Source organism: Bombina bombina, chromosome 1 (genome assembly GCF_027579735.1).
Source record: "Bombina bombina isolate aBomBom1 chromosome 1, aBomBom1.pri, whole genome shotgun sequence".
NCBI lineage: Eukaryota > Metazoa > Chordata > Amphibia > Anura > Bombinatoridae > Bombina > Bombina bombina.
Window position 1 is genome coordinate 1,114,054,386 of NC_069499.1, and position 21,452 is coordinate 1,114,075,837.

Consider the following 21,452-nt stretch of genomic DNA (forward strand, 5'->3'; position numbering starts at 1 on the left):
TTTGTGAGAAGAAGGATTAGGACACAAAGAAGGTACAACGATTTCCTGATTAATATTCTTGACCGAAACAACCTTGGGCAGGAAACCAAACTTAGTACGCAGAACCACCTTATCAGAGTGAAATATAAGATAAGGGGCATCACACTGTAAAGCAGAGAGTTCAGAAACTCTCAGAGCAGAGGAAATAGCAACAAGAAACAAAACTTTCCAAGATAACATCTTAATATCTAAAGAATGCATAGACTCAAACGGAGCCTGTTGTAAAACTTTAAGAACAAGGTTAAGACTCCATGGAGGAGTAACAGGTTTAAACACAGGTCGAATTCTAACCAAGGCCTGACAAAACGATTGCACGTCTGGCACATCCGTCAAGCGCTTATGAAACAAAATAGACAATGCCGAAATCAAACCCTTTAGAGTACTTGCTGACAAAACCTTCTCCAGACCATCCTGGAGAAAGGACAAAATCCTAGGAATCCTTACTCTACTCCAAGAGTATCCTTTGGATTCACACCAATACAAGTATTTACGCCAGATCTTATGGTAAATCCTGCGAGTCACAGACTTACGAGCCTGAATCAAGGTCTCAATGACCGACTCTGAAAATCCACGCTTAGATAAAACTAAGCGTTCAATCTCCAAGCAGTCAGCTTCAGAGAAACGAGATTTGGATAAAGGAAGGGGCCCTGAAGTAGAAGGTCCTTCCTCAGAGGCAGTCTCCAAGGTGGAAAGGATGACATTTCCACTAGGTCAGCATACCAAATCCTGCAAGGCCATGCCGGGGCTATGAGAATTACAGACGCCCTCTCCTGCTTAATTCGAGCAATGACTCGTCTGTCTGCTCAGAAAATCTGCTTCCCAATTGTCCACTCCTGGGATGTGGATCACAGAAAGACAGCAGTTGTGGGTCTCCGCCCACTGAATAATTTGGGCTACCTCTGTCAAGGGCAAGGAACTCTGAGGTTATGTTGTACGACTGGAATCTGATAAACCGGGCTAAGGCTAACTGAGGCCAGGCCAGAAGAGCATTGAAGATTGCTCTCAGCTCCAAGATGTTAATGGGCAGGACTGACTCCTCCTGGGTCCATAAGCCCTGAGCCTTCAATGAGCCCCATACTGCTCCCCAACCTAGAAGGCTGGCATCCGTGGTCACAATCACCCAGGAGGGTCTGGGGAAGACAGGTCCGTATAGTCCCCGTTACATTGTCTGAGCATGCATAACGGCAGAGGTCTGAGATGGAATCGAGCAAATGGAATGATGTCCATGGAAGCCACCATCAGGCCGATTACCTCCATACATTGAGCCACTGACGGCTGTGGAGAGGACTGAAGGGCAAGACAAGAGTCGAAAATCTTTCTTTTTCTGACATCCGTCATTAACAGGGAGTCTATTATGGTCCCCAAAAATACGACCCTTGTAGCTGGAACCAGAGAACTTTTTTCCCAATTCACCTAACATCCGTGGGATTGAAAAAAAGACAACAAGATCTCTGTATGAGATTCTGCTTGTTGAAAAGATGGCGCCTTAACCAGAATGTTGTCCAGATAAGGTGCTACTGCAATGCCTTGAGATCGAAGCACAGCTAAAAGAGCCCCCCAGAACCTTTGAAAAAATTCTGGGAGCTGTGGCAAGGCAGAATGGAAGGACCACGAACTGGAAATGATTGTCCAAAAAGGTGAATCTCAGAAACTTGTGATGGTCCCTGTGAATGGGAACATGAAGGTATGCATCCTTTAGGTCTATGGTTGTCATGAACTGACCCTCTTGTACCAAGGGAAGAATGGAGCGTATAGTCTCCATCTTGAAGGATGGCACTCTGAGAAACTTATATAAACATTTTAGATCTAGGATTGGTCGAAAAGTTCCCTCCTTTTTGGGAACTACGAACAGATTTGAGTAAAATCCCAGACCCCTTTCCTGAAAGGGAACTGGAACTATTACCCCCAGGGCGGCAAGGTCCTTGACACAATGTAAGAATGCCTCTCTTTTTATCTGGTCTACAGATAATCTGGAGAGGAGAAACCTGCCTTTGGGAGGAAAAGATTTGAAGTCTATTTTGTATCCCTGGGAGACAATGTCCACCGCCAGGGATCCGGTACATCTCTTATCCAAGCCTGGGAAAAAAGAGAGAGTCTGCCCACTACAAGATCCCCTCCCGGATCGGGGACCAACCCTTCATGCTGACTTGGAATCAGCTGAAGGCTTTTTAGATTGCTTTCCCTTATTCCAGGACTGGTTGGGCTTACAGGAAGGCTTGGCTTGATCTTGCTTTTGCCTTTAAAGTTACGAAAGGAACGAAAATTACTCTGACGTTGCTTCTGCTTTTTCTTTTTATCTTGAGGAATAAAAGAACCCTTCCCTCCAGTAATATCTGAGCTAATTTCCAGATATAGATGAAACATCAGCAGATCAGGACTTAAACCACAAGGCGCTGTGGGCTAGGACCGCAAAACCAGAAATGTTGGCTCCCAGTTTAATAACCTGTAAGGAAGCATCTGTAATGAAGGAATTGGCTAACTTGGGAGCCTTAATCCTGACCTGGATCTCATTAAGAGGGGTATCCGTCTGAAGAGATTCAGACAACGCATCAAACCAGTAAGCCACAGCGCTGGTTACAGTGGGGATACACACCGCAGGTTGCCATTGTAGACCCTGGTGCACATACATCTTTGTTAGTAAAGCCTCCAATTTTTTTATCCATTGGATCTTTAAAAAAACAACTATCCTCTATTGGAATAGTAGTCCTTTTGGCCAAAGTGGAGATCGCTCCTTCTACCTTAGCAACCATCTGCCACGACTCCTTAATAGAATCCGCTATAGAAAAAATCTTCTTAAAAATAGGAGATGGAGAAAAGGGAATACTAGGTTTTTCCCATTATCGAGCAATAATCTCCGCAGCACGGTCAGGAAGCGGAAAAACCTCCACCGCGGAGGGAACCTCAAAGTATTTGTTCAATTTACTAGACTTTTTAGGATTGACTAATATAGTTGTGTCGGAGTCATCCAAAGTAGCCAAAACCTCCTTAAGTAATAAGCAAAGGTGTTCTAGCTTAAACCTGAAGGATACCACTTCAGCATCAGAAGAAGGAATTACACTGTCTGAGTCTGAGATTTCCCCCTCAGATGCTACCGATATGTCTTCTTCCTCAGGCTTATGGGAAGGGACACTCTGAATAGCCAGAACTTGATCAGAAACCTTACTGTTTCCTTAAATTTCCTTTTACGCCTTCCCTGCAACATGGAAAAAGCTGACAAGGCCTCAGATACCGAAAGGGATACCTGGGAAGCAATGTCTTGTAGAGAAAATCCTACAGGATTGCAAGAGGAAACACAGGGCACTGTATGTGGAGACTGAAAAAGTTGGGACACTTGAGGAGAAAGCTGCGGCATATCTGCAACAGGAGACACCTGAACAGCATTTGCCTGGGATAATGGCGGCTCATGTTCAAATATTTTATCTCTATAACTTAAAGTTCTCTCAATGCATGAGGAACAAAAAGGAACTGGGGGTTCCACCTGAGCATCAAAACATAACTGACAAGCAGCAACTTCGCCTGGGATAATGGTTTGAAAAGCCTCTTGATCCATCTTATGTAATAAATAAGAATAAAGTATAAAAATTCTTTATTTGAAAATAAAAAATAAATGTGTACTGTGTCTTTAAATAGAAATGTGTGTTAGCGCAACAAACCAAACAATACCTCAGCCTACCTATACACCTCAGTAGCTTTATTGAGGTGCCTACCTGTCCTGCAGCTCATTTTCAAATACAGAGCAGTTGCAGAGCCCTAACTGCCGAAGAAAACGGCTTACAACAGTAATCTCCATGACCAAAAGTTAAAGTATGAAAACTACAATAACACACTGAGCCACCATAAATCACCTCACAGTCTCAATGCCCAAACTGCCTAAAAGAAACCCGAAACATGAAGGTTTAATAAAGTCCCATATTAAATAAGACAGCTTTTAGCTGTAACAAGTGCCAGTAATCTTCTTGCAAATGAAAATTAAAAACAGAATTTATGTTTACCTGATAAATTACTTTCTCCAACGGTGTGTCCGGTCCACGGCGTCATCCTTACTTGTGGGATATTCTCTTCCCCAACAGGAAATGGCAAAGAGCCAGCAAAGCTGGTCACATGATCCCTCCTAGGCTCCGCCTACCCCAGTCATTCGACCGACGTTAAGGAGGAATATTTGCATAGGAGAAACCATATGATACCGTGGTGACTGTAGTTAAAGAAAAAAAATTATCAGACCTGATTAAAAAACCAGGGCGGGCCGTGGACCGGACACACCGTTGGAGAAAGTAATTTATCAGGTAAACATAAATTCTGTTTTCTCCAACATAGGTGTGTCCGGTCCACGGCGTCATCCTTACTTGTGGGAACCAATACCAAAGCTTTAGGACACGGATGAAGGGAGGGAGCAAATCAGGTCACCTAAATGGAAGGGACCACGGCTTGCAAAACCTTTCTCCCAAAAATAGCCTCAGAAGAAGCAAAAGTATCAAACTTGTAAAATTTAGTAAAAGAGTGCAGTGAAGACCAAGTCGCTGCCCTACATATCTGATCAACAGAAGCCTCGTTCTTGAAGGCCCATGTGGAAGCCACAGCCCTAGTGGAAGGAGCGGTGACCCTTTCAGGAGGCTGCCGTCCGGCAGTCTCGTAAGCCAATCTGATAATGCTTTTAATCCAAAAAGAGAGAGAGGTAGAAGTTGCTTTTTGACCTCTCCTTTTACCAGAATAAACAACAAACAAGGAAGATGTTTGTCTAAAATCCTTTGTAGCATCTAAATAGAATTTTAGAGCGCGAACAACATCCAAATTGTGCAACAAACGTTCCTTCTTCGAAACTGGTTTCGGACACAGAGAAGGCACGACTATCTCCTGGTTAATGTTTTTGTTAGAAACAACTTTTGGAAGAAAACCAGGTTAGTACGTAAAACCACCTTATCTGCATGGAACACCAGATAAGGAGGAGAACACTGCAGAGCAGATAATTCTGAAACTCTTCTAGCAGAAGAAATTGCAACCAAAAACAAAACTTTCCAAGATAATAACTTAATATCAACGGAATGTAAGGGTTCAAACGGAACCCCCTGAAGAACTGAAAGAACTAAGTTGAGACTCCAAGGAGGAGTCAAAGGTTTGTAAACAGGCTTGATTCTAACCAGAGCCTGAACAAAGGCTTGAACATCTGGCACAGCTGCCAGCTTTTTGTGAAGTAACACAGACAAGGCAGAAATCTGTCCCATCAAGGAACTTGCAGATAATCCTTTTTCCAATCCTTCTCGAAGGAAGGATAGACTCTTAGGAATCTTAACCTTGTCCCAAGGGAATCCTTTAGATTCACACCAACAGATATATTTTTTCCAAATTTTGTGGTAAATTTTTCTAGTTACAGGCTTTCTGGCCTGAACAAGAGTATCAATAACAGAATCTGATAACCCTCGCTTTGATAAGATCAAGCGTTCAATCTCCAAGCAGTCAGCTGGAGTGGGACCAGATTCGGATGTTCGAACGGACCTTGAACAAGAAGGTCTCGTCTCAAAGGTAGCTTCCATGGTGGAGCCGATGACATATTCACCAGATCTGCATACCAAGTCCTGCGTGGCCACGCAGGAGCTATCAAGATCACAGAAGCCCTCTCCTGATTGATCCTGGCTACCAGCCTGGGGATGAGAGGAAACGGCGGGAATACATAGGCTAGTTTGAAGGTCCAAGGTGCTACTAGTGCATCTACTAGAGTCGCCTTGGGATCCCTGGATCTGGACCCGTAGCAAGGAACCTTGAAGTTCTGACGAGAGGCCATCAGATCCATGTCTGGAATGCCCCACAGTTGAGTGATTTGGGCAAAGATTTCCGGATGGAGTTCCCACTCCCCCGGATGCAATGTCTGACGACTCAGAAAATCCGCTTCCCAATTTTCCACTCCTGGGATGTGGATTGCAGACAGGTGGCAGGAGCGAATCTCCGCCCATTGAATGATTCTGGTCACTTCTTCCATCGCCAGGGAACTCCTTGTTCCCCCCTGATGGTTGATGTACGCAACAGTCGTCATGTTGTCTGATTGAAACCGTATGAACTTGGCCCTCGCTAGCTGAGGCCAAGCCTTGAGAGCATTGAATATCGCTCTCAGTTCCAGAATATTTATCGGTAGAAGAGATTCTTCCCGAGACCAAAGACCCTGAGCTTTCAGGGATCCCCAGATCGCGCCCCAGCCCATCAGACTGGCGTCGGTCGTGACAATGACCCACTCTGGTCTGCGGAAGGTCATCCCTTGTGACAGGTTGTCCAGGGACAGCCACCAACGGAGTGAGTCTCTGGTCCTCTGATTTACTTGTATCTTCGGAGACAAGTCTGTATAGTCCCCATTCCACTGACTGAGCATACACAGTTGTAATGGTCTTAGATGAATGCGCGCAAAAGGAACTATGTCCATTGCCGCTACCATCAAACCTATCACTTCCATGCACTGCGCTATGGAAGGAAGAGGAACGGAATGAAGTATCCGACAAGAGCTTAGAAGTTTTGTTTTTCTGGTCTCTGTCAGAAAAATCCTCATTTCTAAGGAGTCTATTATTGTTCCCAAGAAGGGAACTCTTGTCGACGGAGATAGAGAACTCTTTTCCACGTTCACTTTCCATCAGTGAGATCTGAGAAAGGCCAGGACTATGTCCGTGTGAGCCTTTGCTTGAGGAAGGGACGACGCTTGAATCAGAATGTCGTCCAAGTAAGGTACTACAGCAATGCCCCTTGGTCTTAGCACTGCCAGAAGGGACCCTAGTACCTTTGAGCAAATCCTTGGAGCAGTGGCTAATCCGAAAGGAAGCGCCACGAACTGGTAATGTTTGTCCAGGAATGCGAACCTTAGGAACCGATGATGTTCCTTGTGGACAGGAATATGTAGATACGCATCCTTTAAATCCACCGTGGTCAAGAATTGACCTTCCTGGATGGAAGGATTGTTCGAATGGTTTCCATTTTGGACGATGGAACCTTGAGAAACTTGTTTAGGATCTTGAGATCTAAGATTGGTCTGAACGTTCCCTCTTTTTTGGGAACTACGAACAGATTGGAGTAGAACCCCATCCCTCGTTCTCTTAATGGAACAGGATGAATCACTTCCAGAAGATAACCTTGGGAGACTATTTCTAGCGCCCAAGGATCCAGAACATCTCTTGCCCAAGCCTGAGTGAAGAGAGAGAGTCTGCCCCCCACCAAATCCGGTCCCGGATCGGGGGCCCGCATCTCATGCTGTCTTGGGAGCAGTGGCAGGTTTCTTGGCCTGCTTTCCTTTGTTCCAGCCTTGCATAGGTCTCCAGGCTGGATTGGCTTGAGAAGTATTACCCTCCTGCTTAGAGGACGTAGCACTTGGGGCTGGTCCGTTTCTGCAAAAGGGACGAAAATTAGGTTTATTTTTGGCCTTGAAAGACCTATCCTGAGGAAGGGCGTGGCCCTTGCCCCCAGTGATATCAGAGATAATCTCTTTCAAGTCAGGGCCAAACAGTGTTTTCCCCTTGAAAGGAATGTCAAGCAATTTGTTCTTGGAAGACGCATCCGCTGACCAAGATTTTAACCAAAGCGCTCTGCGCGCCACAATAGCAAACCCAGAATTTTTCGCCGCTAAACTAGCCAATTGCAAGGTGGCGTCTAGGGTGAAAGAATTAGCCAATTTAAGAGCACGAATTCTGTCCATAATCTCCTCATAAGAAGAAGAATTACTAATAATCGCCTTTTCTAGCTCATCGAACCAGAAACACGCGGCTGTAGTGACAGGGACAATGCATGCAATTGGTTGTAGAAGGTAACCTTGCTGAACAAACATCTTTTTTAGCAAACCTTCTAATTTTTTATCCATAGGATCTTGGAAAGCACAACTATCTTCTATGGGTATAGTGGCGCGCTTGTTTAGAGTAGAAACCGCCCCCTCGACCTTGGGGACTGTCTGCCATAAGTCCTTTCTGGGGTCGACTATAGGAAACAATTTTTTAAATATGGGGGGAGGTACGAAAGGTATACCGGGCCTGTCCCATTCTTTATTAACAATGTACGCCACCCGCTTGGATATAGGAAAAGCTTCGGGGGGCCCCGGGGCCTCTAGGAACTTGTCCATTTTACATAGTGTTTCTGGAATGACCAGATAATCACAATCATCCAAATTGGATAACACCTCCTTAAGCAGAGCGCGGAGATGTTCCAACTTAAATTTAAAAGTAATCACATCAGGTTCAGCTTGTTGAGAAATTTTTCCTGAATCTGAAATTTCTCCCTCAGACAAAACCTCCCTGGCCCCCTCAGACTGGTGTAGGGGCCCTTCAGAAACAATATCATCAGCGTCCTCATGCTCTTCAGTATTTTCTAAAACAGAGCAGTCGCGCTTTCGCTGATAAGTGGGCATATTGGCTAAAATGTTTTTGATAGAATTATCCATTACAGCCGTTAATTGTTGCATAGTAAGGAGTATTGGCGCGCTAGATGTACTAGGGGCCTCCTGTATGGGCAAGACTGGTGTAGACGAAGGAGGGGATGATGCAGTACCATGCTTACTCCCCTCACTTGAGGAATCATCTTGGGCATCATTTTTACTAAATTTTTTATGACATAAATCACATCTATTTAAATGAGAAGGAACCTTGGCTTCCCCACAGTCAGAACACAATCTATCTGGTAGTTCAGACATGTTAAACAGGCATAAACTTGATAACAAAGCACAAAAAACGTTTTAAAATAAAACCGTTACTGTCACTTTAAATTTTAAACTGAACACACTTTATTACTGCAATTGCGAAAAAGTATGAAGGAATTGTTCAAAATTCACCAAAATTTCACCACAGTGTCTTAAAGCCTTAAAAGTATTGCACACCAAATTTGGAAGCTTTAACCCTTACCCGTTTTTATATTTAACCCCTTTACAGTCCCTGGAATCTGCTTTGCTGAGACCCAACCAAGCCCAAAGGGGAATACGATACCAAATGATGCCTTCAGAAAGACTTTTCTATGTATCAGAGCTCCACACACATGCAGCTGCATGCCATGCTGTTCTCAAAAACAAGTGCGCCATACCGGCGCGAAAATGAGGCTCTGACTATGATTAGGGAAAGCCCCTATAGAATAAAGTGTCTAAAACAGTGCCTGCCGATATTATTTTACAAAAAATACCCAGATTAAATGATTCCTCAAGGCTAAATATGTGTAAATATGATCGATTTAGCCCAGAAAATGTCTACAGTCTTAATAAACCCTTGTGAAGCCCTTATTTACTGTCTGAATAAAAATGGCTTACCGGATCCCATAGGGAAAATGACAGCTTCCAGCATTACATCGTCTTGTTAGAATGTGTCATACCTCAAGCAGCAAAAGACTGCTCACTGTTCCCCCAACTGAAGTTAATTCCTCTCAACAGTCCTGTGTGGAACAGCCATGGATTTTAGTAACGGTTGCTAAAATCATTTTCCTCATACAAACAGAAATCTTCATCTCTTTTCTGTTTCAGAGTAAATAGTACATACCAGCACTATTTTAAAATAACAAACTCTTGATTGAATAATAAAAACTACAGTTAAACACTAAAAAACTCTAAGCCATCTCCGTGGAGATGTTGCCTGTACAACGGCAAAGAGAATGACTGGGGTAGGCGGAGCCTAGGAGGGATCATGTGACCAGCTTTGCTGGCTCTTTGCCATTTCCTGTTCGGGAAGAGAATATCCCACAAGTAAGGATGACGCCGTGGACCGGACACACCTATGTTGGAGAAATGGCACTTACCTTAAAATGACAGCTCACCTGGTTTGAGAGGGTGCAGCACCTCACATGGACCTGTGAAGAGAGAAAAACTGAGTAAACCTACTCAGGTTTTCTAGTTAGGGCAGCAGATTCTTGAGAAAACACAGTGAGGATTGTACCTCACAAGTTCTCAAGTGTTCAAAAGCCACCACTGCCCTACTGAAGAGACTGGTGTGGACTAGGCTAGACCCCAGAAAAGAACAGAGTAAGCTTACTCTGCTAAAAAATAATAAAATCTTGATTGAAGAAAATTTCTCATCAGACACCTAAACTTCACCTCCTCCTTGCACTACAGGCAAAGAGAATGACTGGGGGTTTGTGGGTAGGGGAGTGATATTTAACAGCTTTGCTGTGGTGCTAGGGTTGCCACCTCGGCCATGTTTTCCTGGACACTTATGAGTTACACATGCTGCAGGGTAAGCAGGGCGGAACATGTATTGTGCTTCTGGACATCACATGAATAGTGCTGATGAACAGCACAATACATGTTCCTACCTGCACACCCTGCAGCATGTGTAACTCATAAGTGTCCAGGAAAACATGGCCGAGGTGGCAACCCTATGTGGTGCTCTTTGCCTCCTCCTGCTGGCCAGGAGTGATATTCCCAACAGTAATTGATGATGATCCGTGGACTCACCTTGTCATTAGAAAGAAAAAATATATATACTTGTGAAGGGTTATTCAGTGATTCCTAACAGATATCAGTGTTACAATGTAACTATCGCTAATTTTGAGAAAAAAATGGTTTTGAAATAGCAAAGTGCTACTTGTACTTATTGCCCTATAACTTGCAAAAAAAGCAAAGAACATGTAAACATTGGGTATTTCTAAACTCCGGACAAAATTTAAAAACTATTTGGCATGGGTGTTTTTTGGTGGTTGTAGATCTGTAACCTGTTTTGGGGGTCAAAGTTAGAAAAAAATTGTTTTTTTCATCATATTTTATAATTTTTTTATAGTAAATTATATGATATGATGAACATAATGGTATCTTTAAATGGACTATTTAATGGCAAAAAAAAACATAATTTATGCTTACCTGATAAATTCCTTTCTTCTGTTGTGTGATCAGTCCACGGGTCATCATTACTTCTGGGATATAACTCCTCCCCAACAGGAAATGCAAGAGGATTCACCCAGCAGAGCTGCATATAGCTCCTCCCCTCTACGTCAGTCCCAGTCATTCGACCAAGAATCAACGAGAAAGGAGTAACCAAGGGTGAAGTGGTGACTGGAGTATAATTTAAAAGATATTTACCTGCCTTAAAACAGGGCGGGCCGTGGACTGATCACACAACAGAAGAAAGGAATTTATCAGGTAAGCATAAATTATGTTTTCTTCTGTTATGTGTGATCAGTCCACGGGTCATCATTACTTCTGGGATACCAATACCAAAGCAAAAGTACACGGATGACGGGAGGGACAGGCAGGCTCATTATACAGAAGGAACCACTGCCTGAAGAACCTTTCTCCCAAAAATAGCCTCCGAAGAAGCAAAAGTGTCAAATTTGTAAAATTTGGAAAAAGTATGAAGCGAAGACCAAGTTGCAGCCTTGCAAATCTGTTCAACAGAGGCCTCATTCTTAAAGGCCCAAGTGGAAGCCACAGCTCTAGTGGAGTGAGCTGTAATTCTTTCAGGAGGCTGCTGTCCAGCAGTCTCATAGGCTAAACGTATTATGCTACGAAGCCAAAAAGAGAGAGAGGTAGCAGAAGCTTTTTGACCTCTCCTCTGTCCAGAATAAACGACAAACAGGGAAGAAGTTTGGCGAAAATCTTTAGTTGCCTGCAAGTAGAACTTGAGGGCACGAACTACATCCAGATTGTGTAGAAGACGTTCCTTCTTTGAAGAAGGATTTGGACACAAGGATGGAACAACAATCTCTTGATTGATATTCCTGTTAGTGACTACCTTAGGTAAGAACCCAGGTTTAGTACGCAGAACTACCTTGTCTGAGTGAAAAATCAGATAAGGAGAATCACAATGTAAGGCTGATAACTCAGAGACTCTTCGAGCCGAGGAAATAGCCATTAAAAACAGAACTTTCCAAGATAACAATTTTATATCAATGGAATGAAGGGGTTCAAACGGAACACCCTGTAAAACGTTAAGAACTAAGTTTAAACTCCATGGCGGAGCAACAGCTTTAAACACAGGCTTGATCCTAGCTAAAGCCTGACAAAAGGCCTGGACGTCTGGATTTTCTGACAGACGCCTGTGTAACAAGATGGACAGAGCTGAAATCTGTCCCTTTAATGAACTAGCTGATAGACCCTTTTCTAAACCTTCTTGTAGAAAGGACAATATCCTAGCGATCCTAACCTTACTCCAAGAGTAACCTTTGGATTCGCACCAGTATAGGTATTTACGCCATATTTTATGGTAAATCCTTCTGGTAACAGGCTTCCTAGCCTGTATCAGGGTATCAATAACCGACTCAGAAAAACCACGTTTTGATAAAATCAAGCGTTCAATTTCCAAGCAGTCAGCTTCAGAGAAGTTAGATTTTGATGTTTGAATGGACCCTGTATCAGAAGGTCCTGTCTTAGAGGTAGAGACCAAGGCGGACAGGATGACATGTCCACTAGATCTGCATACCAAGTCCTGCGTGGCCATGCAGGCGCTATTAGAATCACTGATGCTCTCTCCTGTTTGATTTTGGCAATCAATCGAGGAAGCAGCGGGAAGGGTGGGAACACATAAGCCATCCCGAAGTTCCAAGGTGCTGTCAAAGCATCTATCAGAACCGCTCCCGGATCCCTGGATCTGGACCCGTAGAGAGGAAGTTTGGCGTTCTGGCGAGACGCCATGAGATCTATCTCTGGTTTGCCCCAACGTCGAAGTATTTGGGCAAAGACCTCCGGATGAAGTTCCCACTCCCCCGGATGAAAAGTCTGGCGACTCAAGAAATCCGCCTCCCAGTTCTCCACTCCCGGGATGTGGATTGCTGATAGGTGGCAAGAGTGAGACTCTGCCCAGCGAATTATCTTTGATACTTCCATCATTGCTAGGGAGCTTCTTGTCCCTCCCTGATGGTTGATGTAAGCTACAGTCGTGATGTTGTCCGACTGAAACCTGATGAACCCCCGAGTTGTTAATTGGGGCCAAGCCAGAAGGGCATTGAGAACTGCTCTCAATTCCAGGATGTTTATTGGAAGGAGACTCTCCTCCTGATTCCATAGTCCCTGAGCCTTCAGAGAATTCCAGACAGCGCCCCAACCTAGTAGGCTGGCGTCTGTTGTTACAATTGTCCAGTCTGGCCTGCTGAATGGCATCCCCCTGGACAGGTGTGGCCGATAAAGCCACCATAGAAGAGAATTTCTGGTCTCTTGATTCAGATTCAGAGTAGGGGACAAATCTGAGTAATCCCCATTCCACTGACTTAGCATGCACAATTGCAGCGGTCTGAGGTGTAGGCGTGCAAAAGGTACTATGTCCATTGCCGCTACCATTAAGCCGATCACCTCCATGCATTGAGCTACTGACGGGTGTTGAATGGAATGAAGGACACGGCATGCATTTTGAAGTTTTGTTAACCTGTCTTCTGTCAGGTAAATCTTCATTTCTACAGAATCTATAAGAGTCCCCAAGAATGGAACTCTTGTGAGAGGAAAAAGAGAACTCTTCTTTTCGTTCACTTTCCATCCATGCGACCTTAGAAATGCCAGAACTAACTCTGTATGAGACTTGGCAGTTTGAAAGCTTGAAGCTTGTATTAGAATGTCGTCTAGGTACGGAGCTACCGAAATCCCTCGCGGTCTTAGTACCGCCAGAAGGGCACCCAGAACCTTTGTGAAGATTCTTGGAGCCGTAGCCAATCCGAATGGAAGAGCTACAAACTGGTAGTGCCTGTCTAAGAAGGCAAACCTTAGATACCTGTGATGATCCTTGTGAATCGGTATGTGAAGGTAAGCATCTTTTAAATCCACTGTGGTCATGTACTGACCCTTTTGGATCATGGGTAAGATTGTCCGAATAGTTTCCATTTTGAACGATGGAACTCTTAGGAATTTGTTTAGAATCTTTAAATCTAAGATTGGCCTGAAAGTTCCCTCTTTTTTGGGAACCACAAACAGGTTTGAGTAGAACCCTTGTCCTTGTTCCGACCGCGGAACCGGATGGATCACTCCCATTAATAACAGATCTTGTACACAGCGTAGAAACGCTTCTTTCTTTATCTGGTTTGTTGACAACCTTGACAGATGAAATCTCTCTCTTGGGGGAGATAATTTGAAGTCTAGAAGGTATCCCTGAGATATGATCTCTAGCGCCCAGGGATCCTGAACATCTCTTGCCCAGGCCTGGGCGAAGAGAGAAAGTCTGCCCCCCACTAGATCCGGTCCCGGATCGGGGGCTCTCGGTTCATGCTGTCTTTGGGGCAGCAGCAGGTTTCCTGGTCTGCTTGCTCTTGTTCCAGGACTGGTTAGGCTTCCAGCCTTGCCTGTAACGAGCAACAGCTCCCTCCTGTTTTGGTGCAGTGGAGGTTGATGCTGCTCCTGTTTTGAAATTCCGAAAGGAACGAAAATTAGACTGTCTAGCCTTAGCTTTGGCTTTGTCTTGAGGTAGGGCGTGGCCCTTACCTCCTGTAATGTCAGCGATAATTTCTTTCAAACCGGGCCCAAATAAAGACTGCCCCTTGAAAGGTATATTAAGTAATTTGGACTTAGAAGTAACATCAGCTGACCAGGATTTTAGCCACAGCGCCCTACGTGCCTGTATAGCGAATCCTGAGTTCTTAGCCGTAAGTTTGGTTAAATGTACTACGGCCTCCGAAATGAATGAATTAGCTAGTTTAAGGACTCTAAGCCTGTCCGTAATGTCGTCTAGCGTATATGAACTAAGGTTCTCTTCCAGAGACTCAATCCAAAATGCTGCCGCAGCCGTAATCGGCGCGATACATGCAAGGGGTTGCAATATAAAACCTTGTTGAACAAACATTTTCTTAAGGTAACCCTCTAATTTTTTATCCATTGGATCTGAAAAGGCACAGCTATCCTCCACCGGGATAGTGGTACGCTTAGCTAAAGTAGAAACTGCTCCCTCCACCTTAGGGACCGTTTGCCATAAGTCCCGAGTGGTGGCGTCTATTGGAAACATCTTTCTAAATATTGGAGGGGGTGAGAACGGCACACCGGGTCTATCCCACTCCTTATTAACAATTTCAGTTAGTCTCTTAGGTATAGGAAAAACGTCAGTACTCGCCGGTACCGCAAAGTATTTGTCCAACCTACACAGTTTCTCTGGTATTGCAACGGTGTTACAATCATTGAGAGCTGCTAAGACCTCCCCTAGTAATACACGGAGGTTCTCCAATTTAAATTTAAAATTTGAAATATCTGAATCCAATCTGTTTGGATCAGAACCGTCACCCACAGAATGAAGCTCTCCGTCCTCATGCTCTGCAAGCTGTGACGCAGTATCAGACATGGCCCTAGTATTGTCAGCGCACTCTGTTCTCACCCCAGAGTGATCACGCTTGCCTCTTAGTTCTGGTAATTTAGACAAAACTTCAGTCATAACAGTAGCCATATCTTGTAATGTTATCTGTAATGGCCGCCCAGATGCACTAGGCGCCATAATATCACGCACCTCCCGGGCGGGAGATGCAGGTACTGCCGCGTGAGGCGAGTTAGTCGGCATAACTCTCCCCTCGCTGTTTGGTGAAATTTGTTCACATTGTACAGATTGACTTTTATTTAAAGTAGCATCAATACAGTTAGTACATAAATTTCTATTGGGCTCCACCTTGGCATTGGAACAAATGACACAGATATCTTCCTCTGAGTCAGACATGTTTAACACACTAGCAATAAACTTGCAACTTGGTTATAATCTTTTTTAGCAAAAACGTACTGTGCCTCAAAGAGGTACTAAACGATTAAATGACAGTTGAAATAATGAACTGAAAAACAGTTATAGCATCAAACTTTAAAACAACACAACTTTTAGCAAAGGTTTGTTCCCATTAGTAAAATAACAATAATTAAATTTGACATAAAAATTACAGAGCAACGTTTTTATTCACAGTCAATATAAAATTCTCACAGCTCTGCTGAGAGAATCTACCTCCCTCCAAAGAAGTTTGAAGACCCCTGAGATCTGTCAGAGATGAACCGGATCATGCAGGAAATATAAAAGTAACTGACTTGAATTTTTTGATGCGTAGCAAAGAGCGCCAAAAACGGCCCTCCCCCTCACACACAGCAGTGAAGAGAAACGAAACTGTCACAATTAAAACCAAACAACTGCCAAGTGGAAAATAATGCCCAAATATTTATTCACTCAGTACCTCAGAAATGTAAACGATTCTACATTCCAGCAAAAACGTTTAACATGATAATTACTTATTAAAAGGATTAGTGACTTTTAACAGAGTAGTTCCGGTGAAATACCATCCCCAGAATACTGAAGTGTATACATACATGTCATTATAACGGTATGGCAGGATTTTCTCATCAATTCCATTCAGAAAATAAAAACTGCAACATACCTCAATGCAGATTCATCTGCCCGCTGTCCCCTGATCTGAAGCTTTTACCTCCCTCAGATGGCCGAGAACAGCAATATGATCTTAACTACTCCGGTTAAAATCATAGTAAAAAACTCTGGTAGATTCTTCCTCAAACTCTGCCAGAGAAGTAATAACACGCTCCGGTGCTATTGTAAAATAACAAACTTTTGATTGAAGTCATAAAAACTAAGTATAATCACCATAGTCCTCTCACACATCCTATCTAGTCGTTGGGTGCAAGAGAATGACTGGGACTGACGTAGAGGGGAGGAGCTATATGCAGCTCTGCTGGGTGAATCCTCTTGCATTTCCTGTTGGGGAGGAGTTATATCCCAGAAGTAATGATGACCCGTGGACTGATCACACATAACAGAAGAAACAGTATATAATATGTGTGGGTACAGTAAATGAGTAAGAGGAAAATTACAGCTAAACACAAACACTGCAGAAACAGCCCTGGTCCCTAACGGTAAGAAAAATGGTCTGGTCACTAAGGGGTTAAAGGGACAGTCTAGTCAAAATTAAACTTTCATGATTCAGATACGGCATGTAATTTTAAACAACTTTCCAAATTACTTTTATCATCAAATTTGCTTTGTTCTCTTGGTATTCTTTTTTGAAAGTTAAACCTAGGTTGGCTCAAACTGATTTATAAACCATTGTAGGCCTCCACTTATCTCAGTGCATTTTGACAATTTTCACAGATAGACAGTGCTAGTTTATGTGTCTCATATAGATAATATTATGCTCACTCCCTTGGAGTTATTTATGAGTCAAAAAGTAAAAAGTATATTAATATAACTGTGTCTATCTTTTTAAACAATAAACATTTTCAAGCAGACTGTCCCTTTAATGCCAAAATATTATTGTCCATCTAATATCTGTATTCTTCTATTGTTGTTAGGTGCTATAAAAATTGAACTTACTTGTTGAAAAGGTGATTGTCCACTTTGATCTTACTGTAGGCTTTAAAGTCATCCGGCATCAACATGACTGGAACAGGGACATTACTAAGCTCATTGATCTAAAAACAGACAGAAAGCAGAAGGAAGATAATGTAATGCATACAAAATAAATACACATAGTTTAAACACCAGCATATAGAATACTAAGCGACAGGCTGTTCAATCACAACAATCTATAGAAATGTACAGCAGTGAATAATTTATTCTTAAAAAGGTAAACATTTATTTTTTCATTAAAGAGACATAATTTAACCTAGCAAGTCATTACATAAATAAAAAATGTTACATTACATTTAGAATTTTTATAATACTAATGGCTCAAAAGGTGGTTACAAAAGCAGCCTGTGTGAGGGTTAGATAACTACGATTATTATTGGCTCAGTCAGGTGCATTAACCTCATGGGGTACAAATTTAAACTCTTTTTACTGTACTCATTTTTTGTCCACAGTTAGCTAAAAAGCAGAGGGGACATTGGTCCTAGTAGATATGTAGTGTTCTTATAGTTGTCCTTTAATGCAGTGACTATTTGACATCATGTTTACTTTAAAAACATAAATTATGCTTACCTGATAATTTCCTTTTCTTCTGATGGTAAGAGTCCACAGCTGCATTCATTACTTTTGGGAAATAAGAACCTGGCCACCAGGAAGAGGCAGACACCCCAGCCAAAGGCTTAAATACTCCTCCCACTCCCCTCATCATCCAGTCATTCTACCAAGGAACAAGGAACAGTAGAAGAAATATCAGGGTGAAAATGTGCCAGAAGAATATAAGGACGCCCCACATAAAATTACGGATGGGGAGCTGTGGACTCTTTCCATCAGAAGAAAAGGAAATTATCAGGTAAGCATAATTTATGTTTTTCTTCTTAAATGGAAAGAGTCCACAGCTGCATTCATTACTTTTGGGAAAACAATACCCAAGCTATAGAGGATACTGAATGCCAAGATGGGAGGGTACATAGGCAGCCCATACTGAAGGCAACAGGCCTGAAGCTCTACCCAAATAAAAAAACCCTGCCTCGTCCGAAGCTGAGAAAATTTTAAGAGGAAAAGCCCCAATAACACTGACTCGCATTTAGCTCAGAAGCCAAACTAGAGCCGCAAACGGACTCGACTGAGCCAACAGTCCTCCAGGAGACACCGTCGCCCAACAGACGGTCCCCCACCGCTCACCCCCACAAATGAAGGGGACACCAGCCGAAACCCCCAAAGGGACAAGGCAAAGGAGAACCAAGGAAACCGAAAAGATCCCCTAAAAGAAAAGAAAACACCTCCAAGAGTGAGCCCAGCTCACAGAGACCCAAAGGGACACAAACAGGGAAAGGAAGCCACGCCTATACCAAGCAAATCCCGGGATAAGACCAGGCACAGAGACAGAACAGACGTCTCCCTAATATCCTGCAAGCACGGAATGCAACTGAAGAGGCCAAGTCCTCCCAGTGTCTGACCATAAAATAACAAGGCATTCGACCATGAAAAAGTGTGTAATACACCCAGGTGGAAAACCACAAGTTTGAGAACACAGAGTCCATAACAGCACGACACAGAGGGTACTTGCGAGGAAGAAGCAGTCAAGCAAGAAACAGACCGCAAAAGCAACCCCCGGACTGAGGGCACACTCCAGGCAACCTAAGTCGCCGGACCTACACACAGGTCCCCAAAAAGGGGAACACAAAACCTCAATCGAGGCCCCCCGAGAAGGAGAACCCGAAGGAAGAGTAAACACCCTTCTGAAATCAATGGAGCAAGTTGAAAGTAAAATCTATACCTTAGCAGACTGAACTAATAGGATAGACTCAACAAGCTCACACATCCAGAGGAGACTGCGACCCGAACGCAGCACCTTAAATCACTCGGCCATCCTGACCTGCAAACCCACAGCCAGCTGGACCAACCCAGCCTCAGGGATCCAAGACAGGGGAACAAGAATCCCGACTCTGAAAACAGACAACCCGACTATGAAAACAGACAACAAGGCCATAGACTTAAGGATCTATCAAAATAAAGGCCCAACAAGTTTGACTTGGAGCCAACAAGACCACAGGGGGAACCAATTCCATCTTTCCGCCTCCCATCCAGGAGAAGCCCCAAGCAAGGACTCCATCTCCATAGGGAGGAGAATATTCCCTAAAGAAAAGGGATGATGCCGGAAGGGCAACAACTCCTCAAGGCCTGAAGCCACCGGCTAATGGGAAAATAAATTCCCAACATAGATGTCCCAGAAAAGGACCCCCCTACAAGTAGCTTGCCAAGCAGAGGCACAGCCAACCCATTTGCCTGCAGAGCAGGGAATCCACGGGAACACTGGCAAGCTAACCAGGGGAAAGCAACCCTAAGGTGCACCAGAAAATGGACATCCAGCGCCAGCAGCTGGGTATGAACCAACAACCCTTGAGGCGCAAGCCACACAGCTAACCACTAGATGACACTGGCCCACAGGTCCTCTCGAATGCTTAGTTGAACATGAAAAAGAATGATAACCTGAGCACTCGGCGCTTCTACCAAACCAGCCGAGCAGAACAACGCCACGTGTCTGAACGAACGAACCCGACAGGACCAGCCTGCACCTAGGGTCCTACATAAATTCTCCCTCATAGGGGAAAAAATATTAAAAAAAGACATATTTAAAATAGGCCTAACATGTCCAAAACAACTTCCGAAGAAGTAATACAGAGTATCAATCCCAGAAGGTTCCCGAAGGAAACAAAAACAAATAAAAGACATCCCATTGGATATAAATAAAATATAAGGCAACCCGGAGGTTAACGCCCAAAAAGACACAGGCCAGCCAAACGGAGCCCTATCTTTCAAAAAAACAAATGATAAACAGGAGATAACCCCACATGTCTAATGAGGTGCACCATTCAAATTATCTGTTAAAGATAGGGTCATTCAATAACTGAAAAAGATGTCTAAGCAACACACTAAGGTGCGCAATACTGTAACGAAAGGCACAACACTCCGGAACAGTTACACCCGCGGAGAACTGTAGAGGCCCACCCCAAGGCGGAAGACCCGGGACAATAGGGCATGAGCACAATCTCAAATAAACGTCTGGACCCACATGTGTAGAAGTATGAATTGGAAGGGAAATCGCCTCTTGGAGGACGGGGCCCCCAGAGGCAGATGGCTCAGCAGTCCCCTGATTCCCCAAGCACGAGGAACCAGGCGCTCTTATATGGCATACAGAACAAAACTGGTCAACATGTGTCAACAAGGCCAATCCGGAGTCATCACCGGACACAGAATCTGAAATCAAAATAGTTTCGGTATCAGAATCCTCCATAACTGAATCTGAAATGAGCACAGTCTCAGCATCAGAATCCTCCATAACTGGATTAAGGAAATATCAATATGGACTAAAGTATGAAAATAAAAACGGCACCTGACACCCACAATGGCTGGGGCACTCACCACCTCCTATGACCAGACCCCTGCGGACTAGAATATCTCCTTCGCCACACGGTCAGGAATACGCAAATGGGGAACGGAACGTAATCACGTCCGAACACAAGGTGAACTGAACAGTCCAAAAAAGCGTGCCCAACCAAAAGGCCGCGTCACTTCCAAAGGCCTCAAAGTTTCAACCACGAGTCCATAAACCTCACACATAATCAGGTTGAATCACATAACAAACATGATTATAAACCCCCCTGTTCAATAACCCCCCTCAGGAGATATTAACCCTCGATTCCAAGATACTAACAGAGACTGACTGAGACCATTATGTCATATAGTTAGACCCGCAAAGGTGTGTACCCTCTCAGGAAAACATTCACATTACAGAACTTTTGAAGTAAAATGAACCGATCTTACTGGAATCTACGCCGTGGAACAGAAACACGGCCTTTCAAGTGTGACGAATAGTGGCATTGCCTCCGCCATGGACTTGAGAGAAGAAAACAGGCAGCGGAGCAAAGTTCGACAACGCTGATTGCTTGAGGAGCTGTTAATATGAGTTGGGATGGTTTTGCAGAAAGACTATCCCAGCATCTCAGGACTCTAACTTTCATCCAAGCCCTTCATTGAGAGACTGACAGGAATACTTAAAACTCCTGTCCCATGCCGAAGAGTACTACCCTCCATAAGAGACAAAAAAACAAAAATTCTGACACATCTCTGCCAATCTCCTGGGACGAAAAGCAAAGAATGACTGGGGGATGAGAAGAGTGGGAGGAGTATTTA

General features: G+C 43.8%; 1 protein-coding gene across 2 annotated transcripts in view; it reads right to left on the reverse strand.

Annotated features, from left to right (window-relative positions):
* The window catches only part of PIP4K2B (phosphatidylinositol-5-phosphate 4-kinase type 2 beta), a 214,389-nt gene that overhangs the window by 172,707 nt on the left and 20,230 nt on the right, over nucleotides 1–21,452 (reverse strand). For both annotated transcript variants that reach the window (XM_053697792.1, XM_053697802.1), the window contains exon 2: nucleotides 17,226–17,323. In XM_053697792.1, the coding sequence (XP_053553767.1) occupies nucleotides 17,226–17,323 (98 nt within the window). The remainder of the gene's footprint in view (nucleotides 1–17,225; nucleotides 17,324–21,452) is intronic.